This window comes from Dysidea avara, chromosome 6 (assembly GCF_963678975.1).
Source record: "Dysidea avara chromosome 6, odDysAvar1.4, whole genome shotgun sequence".
Lineage (NCBI taxonomy): Eukaryota > Metazoa > Porifera > Demospongiae > Dictyoceratida > Dysideidae > Dysidea > Dysidea avara.
Window position 1 is genome coordinate 19,474,128 of NC_089277.1, and position 11,929 is coordinate 19,486,056.

Sequence of the window (11,929 nt, forward strand, 5' to 3'; positions counted from 1 at the left end):
TGTTACCATTACTGTTGCTAGTGTAAGAAAACCAGTCAAGGTTATAATACTACAATGTTATGATGACTGTTTAATTAGAGTACTTTTAGTATCAAGGCTATGTGACACTGTTTTTTATGTATTATAGCTACCCATTTGTATGCTGAGTACTGTTCTCTACTGCCCACACTTTTGTGTTGTAATCTTAAAAAGCACAGAAAATTACACTGTGACAAATTAAAGCAATAAATTATGTGTATACAATGTATTTGTGTATAGCTACCTGTACTTTACGCTAAAATATTAGAACCTTAGCTAAAACAGCCTGTGCAATTTTTGTAAAATTTTCTTATTCTAAAAAAATAGCTAGGGGGAAGGCATAGTGACCTGATAGAGCTCATATCCAGATAGTAGTTCTTGCTTGGCATGCATTCATGTACTGCAAGCAGCTCTTCTAATAAAACATCCACTGGTTGCAGCTACTCCTACTTTAGGGTTGGTAGACATACTGAGCTGCAGCGTAACCTAGCTAATTTAATGGACTATCACACTGATCAGCCATGACGCAGCAAGCAGCAGTCAGTGACAGGTACATCTAAACCCTATAATTAGTCAGACATGATTGGCCAGATAAATAAGGGGTGCAGTTTAAATAGCCCATTCTTTTTTTTCCCTCTATACCACACACAAATGAAAAAAAAAACGGTCTGGTACGAGACTACCCTGGATGGTGCCCTTCTTTCTGTGTGGGGGCGGGGAACTGGGCACGAGATCATGATCACGTGCGCCATGAATGGTCACTCGCGCCCCAATCTTCCGGCATACAGATACACTGCTGAATTAAGACCGAGGATAAGACCTCAGCTGGTACACGTCCTGCATAGCCACCTAGAGTCGTCGTGAGTTGCCGCTGATTGATTGCTGGCCTAGTAAGTACGTACTGTACGGTAACTAATTAAAGTTTGCCGACTGACTGGAAAACGGGCAGTACTTCTTAATCTATCTCTTTTTCTATCTAGTAGGCTAGGGTTCTCTAGTCACCTTCGGCCGGGTACCCACTGTACACGTTAATCGCCTTTCCCTAATTATAGTTAATAGGTATCGGATAACAGCAGACTGGTTACTATATAGCTATTATAGCCGGTTTTTTATTCCCGGGGTGCCAGCACCCCTTTCCACCACCCCCAGCACTAGATGGTAAAGTGCTGGACAAAGTAAGGCTGTAATCATAAGGAATCGATGGGATGGAAGCACTAGATATTGCACTGATGAGACCTTGTTCCACACTATTATTGTACAAGCAGGCATGGACTTGAAGACAGTCAGTTCTTACCATATTCGTGGCAGCATGCTGTAACAGCTACCTACATATATGTGCTACCTATATACATTACTGTGCAATATATCGATTGCTGCATTTATTCCTGGGCCCATACTAGTAACTTATTTAAGTTTGTTTCATGCCCAGCCGGATTTATGCTAATGTACAAACAACAATGCTCGAGTTTCTTGAGCCCGAAAGTGCAATCCAGCCAAAATATTGGCAGGCCAATCAGAATCAAGGAGTTGCGTTGAAAAATGGCTAGGAATAAAGTAGAACTCCATTGTTTACTTTTTCGTCTACTTACAATACATTCATGCTTTTGTGCAACTCGTTGATTCTGATTGGCCAGCCGATATTTTGGTTAGATCATAATTCCGGGCCCAATTGCAAGAAACTCAAGCATTGCCACCAGATGGTGTTTGTGCATTAGTACAAGCCTGGCTGGGCATGAGACTATGTTGAAGTGTTTGGTACTAAATCCATAATAAATAATAATAATCAGACACATTTGTGATGCACAATTTTCTGGTTTGGACTATTGAATAGAACATTCTCCAGTAGAAATTTCAATAAATTTCTGTATCATGTTATGGACTAAATAACAAAGCCCATTGTTCCCAGTGATTGTTGGCCATGGCACATTTTATCAAGTTTCAGTGACCAACAATAGCTACAGCTCCACTGATCTGAACAATGACTTTAATCTCTTTAAGATTTCTGCGGATTATTCAAAGTAGCTATGGGTTAGTGATATATGACAAAACTTAGGGGATTTTTTCTAATAATTTTAGCTACTCTTTCCAATGGGTCAACAACCACAAATTTATTTTCTTTGAAGTAAATTACAGATACCATTAGACCTTTAAAGCATTTTTAGTATCTTCCATGCTTACCATTTATGGTATAACTTACTCAGCATTCCTTGAAATCCTTACCATAGTGGTAAAGTAAGTAAACCAAAAAAAAAATTTATACTTGTATAATTAAATACAGCTAAGGTGTTTTTTTTATGACCTCATTTATAAGCCACCTCACTGAGGCCTTAATTTTGTGTCATTGTGAAGCTTCATGTTACTGTTAAAAAGACCACATTCCTCATGCTGTTATTAATCTCTCTACTGCACCATAGTGAAATATAGCAAGATCAATCTCATGGTAGAATGTACGTTTAGGAAACATGTTGCATATTTTGCATTGCTATAAATAATAATTTTATCTCTCCATGCATGTGTCCACTATCTAGACATGATGCATGGTACTGTAGATAAAATACATTTAAAAAGAAGGGCTCCAGTCAAAACACAATTTAATATCTTCATACCACAATCCAGACAGTAGCTTTGGGGAATTCCGTAAAGTTTGAAGTCTTCAGTTCTATAACAAGATTTGTTAACACTTCACTACAGGCAAGGTACAAAACCTTTGAAGCAAAACGTAGCTGATATGACACAGTCCAAGATATTACTGTGTCAATGCTGTAGCAGCTGGCTTTAGCTACAGAGAAGCCATCACCAGCTATGTGAAGAAGCCATGCTACAAGTGACAATAGATTGCACACACCTTTTTATGCCATAGGTAAACAACATCTGTTCATTGTCTTCGCTGTTGTATAAATGTTTTACATGTTCACATTGTTATCAGTGGTTGTCCAAGTCATCATAAGAACACGCTACCTTCACCTGTAGCCGATCCTTCAAGGCCACAACACTCGTTACCTACAGTGCCATGCACAGAACTTTTGCAAGCAGTCTTTCTGTACTTTAGTATCACTGCATAAAGAAGCTCGGGTGATGATTACAAATAACAATGCCACAAAGCTTTTATTCATGTATGCTTGTGTGCTTATAATCAGTGTAATAAATTTTATATGCACTTATTTGAAATGCTGTCCATATAATCTTTAATCACTGTTTGCTCTAGATATACTGAAAATATTTTATTGCCCAACCTCTTCAAGTTAGGTGGTAGTTTTAACTATCCAAGGGTGTAATACTACACTATAAAGGGATTCAAGGGATAGTTTATGGGTCAGGTACTGTAGTTGTAGAATACTACATGTAGTTGTTTGGTAATGTACAGAGTGATAATGAGTATAATGTCCTTCTTTAGTTTCACTGTTGTGTGTAGTTAACATTACTGTGTATCTTTAACATGTCATGTAGTGTTGTCTATGTTAAACTACTTCAACATGTGTTTTATTGTATTGTGGCTTTGATGATTACAGAAACAACAAAGGTGAAAGCATTGATTATTAAAACATATCACAAACTGTGCAGTACAGATATACTGCAGGTTCCCACATGAGATTTCATAGTACTCTCTGACACACATCCATGAATGGCTCTGCAATGATTCAGGCTTTTAGTAGCTTCTCATTGGTTCCTATTGGGGTAGTATCTGATTTATATTATCAACCTCAGCCACAAGACATTTCATAATCACTGCTTTATACATAATATGTAGCTGGTCCTGACTTTTGTCTAGCAGCATTTGGTCGATCAACACTAAAAAATGATCAGAAATTGTCTGATGTTTGGCTATACTATGATCATGTAGTATTTTGGTATATACTTGTATCGGGACAACTATACATGAATATCAACTGATGGTGCCATGTTACCATCTTTCCAACTGAGATGACAAAGAGACTTAACAAGAGTATAGAGTTCTAGCGAGTGGGTAGGCCGTAAATTATAATTTGGAGCACAATTCCAAAATCTGCCTACCTATTTACCTGTCTATATGTGGCTATCTATGTATACCTGTCTGCTGCCTTATTTTGGATACTGCCTCAAAGCCATATACAGGATGTATGTCACTATAGCTGCATATGATGTGGTTGATATAAATTATTTGTTTAGCTATATAATGTAACTTATATGACTTTGTATTGTCTTGGTGATAATTGGTTAAAGTGTGCACCTAGAAGATGTGGCCATGATTACAATTAAAGTTGCATTTACATATATGGGTATGTTTGTGTGTAGGTAAAGGATGTGGTTACCTTCTGAATAATATTACTATGAATTGCATGTTAGGTCAGGTCAGAAAGTAAACAAAACATGTGGAAAAACAGGTCTAGATGCATAATACAATAATGTTGGTAGCTGGCTTGTTGCTTTATGTGGTGTGTAACTTTCAGGGTGTAGAAAGTATTGGGTGTGCTGCAATGAGAGTAGGGATGATATGTAGTAATAGAATTTATAATAGACCGTCATTATAACTGGCTTTGTCCAATGTAAATCATTGTACAATATATATAGGAGTGACATACAATACTATACTGTGTGTGGGTAGTGATTGTTATATTTAATGTGGAGAATCAACTCAGCTCTGGAGAATGCACTGTGTTTGAAATATAGTAGTCTTTGAGTGTATCAGTACCCTAGCAACGAGTGTATCAGTCTTTTGTTACAACCAGTATTAGGGTCACAGTCTTCGTCTTACTTCTTGGCTTCCTCATTTCTGCACTGCATGTCTATGATTTCCTCAGTGTTTATTCTAGGTCTGTTAGGGGGGGAACTTTCCCTCCCTAAAATCTCAAGCTCACCTCCTAAATTTGTGAGTGACTACTGCACTATACTTAGGTTTATCTTGTTTTAAAATGACAAACAACTTATCAAAAATGCTCTGAGATTCAATATGAGAGTGGTTAATACGTAAAATTTTCCCAGGTTAAAAATTGCAAATGCAAACCTTAAAGTGCTCTCAGTATTATAGTGATGGCTATTCGATATCTGAGAGCTCAAGTATAGAAAAAAGCATGCTTAACTCTTAAAATTGTCCTTAAATTCCATCTCAAAAAGTGTATATAACTTTTTAAAATTTCTACTTTCAAAATGGTATGCACAACCATCCCAACTACCCCCAGATATAATATCAGAAAGTCTGATGTTAAAGAAAACTTCTTTTTTTACCATAACCCCCTAGTATTTAATTTCAAACAACCTAAGTTTTAAATTATTTCTTGGAAGACATCTACATCATTATGTCATCACTGTCGTGCACTCATGCATCAAGCTCTACACTGGCTTCACAAAAATCTAAATCAACACTCATGAGCCTTAAATTCCAGTCTGGCAACTATTTCAACTGTTCTTTATAGTTGTGAACTTGGACAACTATATAACAGACTTTCACCTGGTAACCCCCCTGAATTCCTGATTCCCCCCCAAAGAATAAATCCTAGAATAAACACTGGATTTCCTGTTTCATTGTGTAGCAATGAGATGGAAGTTGTCTTTTTGTCACATTGTGCTAAACTATTTTTATATACACAGCAGCAGTGACAGCAACTAAATAAGTAAAGATTACTGCCTTAGTGGTCACTGTGATGACACTACACAAAATGCAAAAAACAGGATGATCACCATTATATCTTTCAGTTTTCACAACTATTCATCATCTGAGCATGTTGACTGTATTTGCTTTGGATCGCACACGCACACACACACACACACACACACCACACAAGCATGCATGAACTATCTAGAGCAATTTGTGCGCCTTTGTGGATATTTGTGGATGTGCAATATTACTAATGATGGTATAAATAAAGTATTTAATGTAATAATGGTATTGAGGTAATGTAATTAATGGTATCTGTGGATGTGCAATATTATCTTATAGGTATTACCAATGGCTGCTGCTCCTTCATTGAATTTAGCTGTTTATGTAGTGGGATTTAATGGCCAGTATTCCTCTAAAAATTATGTTGGTTGTGGAAAATCCTGTGTTTGTCGACAATTCATGTACAATGATTATTCAGAGGAACCTTGTTCTACCTTGTTACAAGCAGAGTTTGATGGGTGTGTCATCAACCGACAACACACAATTTACTGGGGACAGAAAGAAGTGATGTACACCAGTGAAAAGGAAAAAGATCACATGGTCACCTTTGATGTCTTTGAGCACACTTTGTTGTATCAAGATGGTACAAGCATACCTTATAATGGTGAGAAATATGAGAAGCGGATCTTCACACCTTTGAGGGCTTTCTTAAACAAATACTCTTTCAAATCTCGTGAAGAAATTCTATACCCTGAAGAATATGCAGCCAAAAAGTTTACATACACAATGCAATTACCGGTAGCCTATCTGTATGTTGTCGATGTTTCTCAATCATGTCCTGTTTTTGTTGAACAACTGCATGTGATGGAAACACTAATAAACTTTATCAAGAAGAGTCGACACCATTGTGTTATTCTGGCTAGCAAATTCGATTCTTATTGCAAGGAAAATGTGAAACAATTGGAGTCCTGTGCTAGCAAGTTGAAGGTGGACGTCATCCAGAGCAGTTCCAAGTACAACACCAATATTGATACAACATTTAAGTACTTGGCAGTAAAGTCTTTACAGTTGAAGAAGAAGCACATCACTGTCAATGTATTGTCACATGCTGAGAGTGCTGTTGAAAAACGAACTCGGAAAATCAAATGGTAAGTTATTTTTTGAATGGTTTTAATTTTATTGGGTCTGCTTCTCAAACTAAGAATTCAAGTCTATGCATATGCTGCAAGTATTTTAGTATGGTTACTTTGTATGACCCAATTGGTAGTTGGTAAAGGTAGACATGGTTGGATGCACATACAGACATTTTCAAAATACACTTTTACATTTATATAACAGTTAATTTTCATACCTGATGTATATTGTTTTGTAATGTAGTCTTCACTTCCAGACTATGACGGCATCTTCTTATACTACTTATCCATTAATAAATACTTGTGTGGAGGTTAGACTAGTATGCTACAGGATACTATAGACCATAATACTGTTATGCGCGTGCTCTGGAAATTCAAGGCAGAGTTATGTAAATTCAACTGGCCATTTAGTTTGCAGGCCAAATCAATGTCTTTCTGTATTAGGCACAGGAGCATATACCAGGCTCAAAAGGCCTGGCCTGCAAGACTAAGTAGGACAGTAGGAAGAGCAAAGATATTAATTTGTACAGCAACTATACTGAAATTACAACCATGCACATGAAGGACCCATATAACTACACATGGTTAAGGTAGATATAAAATTTGCACTTCAGGTGACAGTCCCCTTATTTAAGCATTTTTATTGTAATGATCTCACTATCCTAATTTGTGACTGAATTTGACAAACCTCAGCTAAAGCTTTGTTAGTAAATATGGCAATTTTAAGTAATCATTGTGTAGCTACTTCACAGTGCCTAAAGTTGCACAAACAAAATTTGCACTAATATTTATTAGTTATTATTGTGTGGGTATATCAGTTTCTGATGCCTATTTTTCATGTGGGTAATAATATCACAGGTGGTAGTAATAGAGGTGGTGGGTGGGCTCAATATAGGAGTATATATGAAACAAGAAAAGATGAGTGGCAGGGCCGAAACGGCCTGTCCATTTTTCAGTTACTTGACAACAAAAATATCGAGATACTCTAATAGAACAGTCATCGTGACTCTAATCCACTGTCCTAATTACACTGTTTGCCCCCTAAGCCAATACCTATAGCTCTAGTTAATTAACTGTCTCAAGCCTTAATTTAATTTTTAAGGTGCCGAGGACAAATGTCCTTACATATTCACAAACGTACAGACATAGAGTCAAATTGCACAGACATGAGCTAGAGGAGCACTTCACACTGCTGGAATTGGAATAGGGAGTTTCCATTGAAAGTTTTGAAGTTAAACACAACCACCTAGCTGCAGCTGTCATCATTACAGCTGCTGGTGATAGCAGTACACAAAGGGGAGGTGGCATTGGTAAATCCTTGGGTTGGGAAAATGTAGTATCTCCTAGCAACCAAGTGACAGTTATTGTTAGCACTGCAAACAAACATGTACACATCAGCTTTTATGATACCACTAATGGTTTTGCAAGGACATGTGTGTCTGCCCAAAACTAATTATGTGCAGACATTGTGCTTTTTGTGCGGATTTTGTTTGTTGACTGCACGTTAATTTAAGGCCTGCTGTCTTGTATACTTTTCAAAACCTTCAGTGAATTATATGCATGGCATTGTATTGAGCTAATTGATCATGCATGTAATTGCTTCAGAGTACAAGTCTCAAAGAACTAAACTTTCACTTTCAGAATTCATTGTATCATGGATAATTGCTGCTATAGAAATTAATTATACTGTATAGCACAAAATTAGCAGGATATATCCTTGATTGTAACAAAAATGAGAAAGATACTTTGTATGTAAATAACCACCAGGTAACCATTTCAGAGCATCTTCTTTCAAAAAATTTCCTGACTACTCAAAATCTCTGGACTCCAGCCTTGAGTGAAATTCAGAGGTCCTATTTGGGCTCTCCATGGACCTTCCTTCCACTCAAATCACTGCTAAATTTAATGAAGAACATAGCTGGTGAGCTCTCCGAGGCTTCCCAGCTCACTCAAACACCATTCCAACAAAGCCATAGCTATAGAATGGTGTCAAACCTCACTCGTGGCCTTAACAGGAAATGACTGCTGTAGGAATCAGACTTCCCAGTTATGAAGAAAAGATAGAGTGGAATATAATAGTGTATTATATTATGCCAGCTATCCATTTCTGGGTTTGATTTTGTGTGTATGGAAGTCGGACTATCTCAAATCCGGTCACATTTACCCTGACAATTGTTATTAGTTTTAACAAGAAAGAATAGAAGAATAGTGGACATAATAGAGACTACAATTGTACAACAATATGCCTATCCAATACCAACTGGTTTATTAGCATGCATGTATTTTAACAGAACAGGCAAATGGAAATACACTACTTGTGTGCTAAATTATACTGTGTACTTCAGTGTACAGTTGAACATTTAATTACCCTAACAGAGCAAACCTTCAGGTAACGTATGTGACCATCTCAGCAAAACCTGCCTAGTTTGCAGAAGCATACAGTGGAACCTCAATTATCCTGGGGGGGAAAGGGTGTTCATAGTACGTAAAGTTGAACATCCATACATTTATATACAGAGCTGTGCTCAACTATTCTAATAAAGCATACACTTGTTGACAAAATATTCTAATTGAGCAGTTGATTTTGGTCTTCGGATAATCAAGTATTCGGTTAATCAATGTTCGGATAATCAAGGTTCCACTGTACTTTCAAAGGAAACGTAATTTAATATCTGAAATTACATAAGAAAAAATGCATAAGTTTTAATCGAGCCATTAATGAGGGGAGCAAGTCTCAAAGCAATTAAATCATGTTCGTCTGTTCATGGAGAATTTGTTTTGTTTTTGTGGACCCAACAGTATGCATGTGTTTTGTCTGTGATGTTGTAGATGTAAACAAAATTACTGTCATCACTATGTCATACTTGTATGTGTAAATGATTACAGGGCTAAAACTATATTCCTTACCAATTCATGGTGAGCATTTTAAGCAAAATCCCAACTGTGTAGACAAATTCAAACTGAATGTATGGTTGTGAGTTTAAGCACACATAAGCACGTTTTATTGTAATTACCCTTGCTATAAGATATATCTATGCTTAAGCAGATTATTTTGTAATCTTCAAGTTCTTGCTTGTCAAAAAATAAAACACTTTATGGACTGTTTTTTAATCTTCTCTAGTAATGTTATCCATGATGAAGTGAATATTGATGAGGTGCCTCATATCAGTATGGCTACTCAGCTACGAAATAGTTCAATGTTTTCACCGGGAGACTATGACTATCCTCCTGATGCTATTGCAACCAATAGAAAGTCTTTTGTTTCTGCATATTATGATGATTCAGATGATTCATTTGACAGTGGTGGTGATGACAGCTGTGATTCAAAAGTGAAGAATACTTTGTATGGTAGCACGAGAAGCTCAATAGCTTCTGTAGACAAAGAGCGGCAACCATTGGTGATGAAAAGAAGTCTCTCATTTTCTGGCCAAGATACTGCACCAATACAGCCATTTCCTCATTCTACAGGAACACTTCCCAAATTGCCAAAGAAAACAACCACTTATGTACCTGAAATTGGTCAAAGCATCTATATCTCAAGGCCAACACCTACCAGAGCCAGTAAACCTCTACCCAAACTACCATTTGAATCAGTTGGTAATGGGGACAGACAGCTGGGTCATAAAAACAAGAATAGAAAGCATTTGCAAAGGAACAATGAATCATTACCAACCAGTACTGAAGATTATGTGAACACTGAACACAGTGAAGATAGCTTGTATAAAAATATGCAAGACGAAGATTCGGATTCTTCAGATCCTTATAAAAAAATTGATTTTGGTTATCGTGATGAAGAGTCGGAAGAGACTTCTCCATCATCGTTTTTACCCAATGGTACCAGTACAGCAGTAAATGGAACTATTGTGACTAACAATGCCTCAATTGATTTGTCTCAAAATGTTTTAAATAAACCAGTGTCACCTACTACTGCTGATACTGCTGAACAAGAAGGCTCAGCTGTCGTACCATCTGGTAGCGCAGTTATGCTTCCTTCTCCTAAAGCAGCAGAAGGGGACTCAGACATAAAATACAAAACTGAGGAGGATGTTAACGGCATAGACTCAAAAGTAACTGAATACTCCACTTCCTTAGTTCCTGTTGACAGTAAAAAAAATGAACCACTCACCATTTCTAGTGAGCATAATAGCGCGCAAAACTCTGATCATACTATACCAAATGATGATGCCATACCATCAGAACCGACGTATGATGACACTGTAGTGTGGAAATTTCAAAAGAGGAACAGTGGCAATTACCTATCCAAATTGAAACACAACAGCAGTCTATCACAATCCAAACTGTGTGCTAACAATAGTGTTACTGTATCCAGCCATGTGCCAGTTACCAAAAAGCCATTGCAACACCAAATGTCTAGTAGCTATGTTAAGATGTACAGGGTAGCACCTTCCATACCAGATGACAATGACCAACTGTCAGACACAGAATCTGAAGTGTACTCCTATGACTACCTATACCACAAAGACTTAATGTTGAGGAAGAGTGGAAGAGATTGTAATGGTACTCCGCCACGGAACATCCAGAGATCTAACTATAATCCGTCTTTAGCAGACTACGTGAATATAAGCACACAACAAGACTATGTCAATTTTAAGGTAATAGAGAGTCACTCAATGGTTTGTCCACCTCGTGCTTGCTCCACTAAGAATGGTACTGGTGCTGCTCAAGTGAAGCCGAAACCTAAGCAAAGAGCTAACTATCGACCTTTGTATCCAGCTAGGGACAACCCAAGACCTGGATATTTCCTGAGTGGACCATTAGCTAAACCTTCTTAATCATGTTGCTCTAATTCATTTATACCTGCAATTGTAGAGATATTTTATAAAACATAACATCACCACATTATTATGTTCTTCACAGTGAAGACTGTTTACAGTTCATGTCATTTTTAACATAATAACTAAGTCTTTACAGAACCTACAAATATGTACTACTAGTTATTTTAGCGGTGCAATGAACAGAAACCATTTTAAAGTTTTTTTTTCTAGTTCTACTAGAAATAAAACTTTGGTCTCTGTTCATTGCACTGCTTAAATAACTATCATAATTGAAGCATAGTAGCTACATACAGCAAAATTAACTTAGACTATAAGAAAGAGAGAGAAGCCATCATATTATTGATCTAGATACATGTTTCTGCCTCCCTTCTCACAGGTCCCTGCTAGTGGGTAGTATCATAACACTT

At 37.1% G+C, this 11,929-nt stretch overlaps 1 protein-coding gene across 5 annotated transcripts; it reads left to right on the forward strand.

Moving 5' to 3' along the window:
- The first annotated feature begins 786 nt into the window (after window positions 1-786).
- Window positions 787-11,660, forward strand: LOC136257442 (uncharacterized). 5 transcript variants are annotated; one of them, XM_066050654.1, is made up of 4 exons: window positions 787-908; window positions 2,945-3,090; window positions 5,933-6,741; window positions 9,848-11,660. In XM_066050654.1, the coding sequence occupies exons 3-4, from the start codon at window positions 5,942-5,944 to the stop codon at window positions 11,517-11,519; spliced, it is 2,472 nt and encodes an 823-aa protein (XP_065906726.1). In that variant the 5' UTR covers window positions 787-908; window positions 2,945-3,090; window positions 5,933-5,941; the 3' UTR covers window positions 11,520-11,660. The 5 variants fall into 5 exon arrangements, with proteins under 5 accessions (XP_065906726.1, XP_065906725.1, XP_065906727.1 ...); XM_066050655.1 differs by having other exon boundaries at window positions 793-912; XM_066050656.1 differs by having other exon boundaries at window positions 793-908; window positions 2,989-3,090.
- Window positions 11,661-11,929: the final 269 nt, after the last annotated feature.

Bases quoted from the DNA above. Each gene is read 5' to 3' on its own strand.
- LOC136257442 (XM_066050654.1), top strand. From the start codon at position 5,942: ATGGCTGCTGCTCCTTCATTGAATTTAGCTGTTTATGTAGTGGGATTT. The intron at 6,742-9,847 runs GTAAGTTATTTT...AATCTTCTCTAG, and splicing joins CGAACTCGGAAAATCAAATG to TAATGTTATCCATGATGAAG.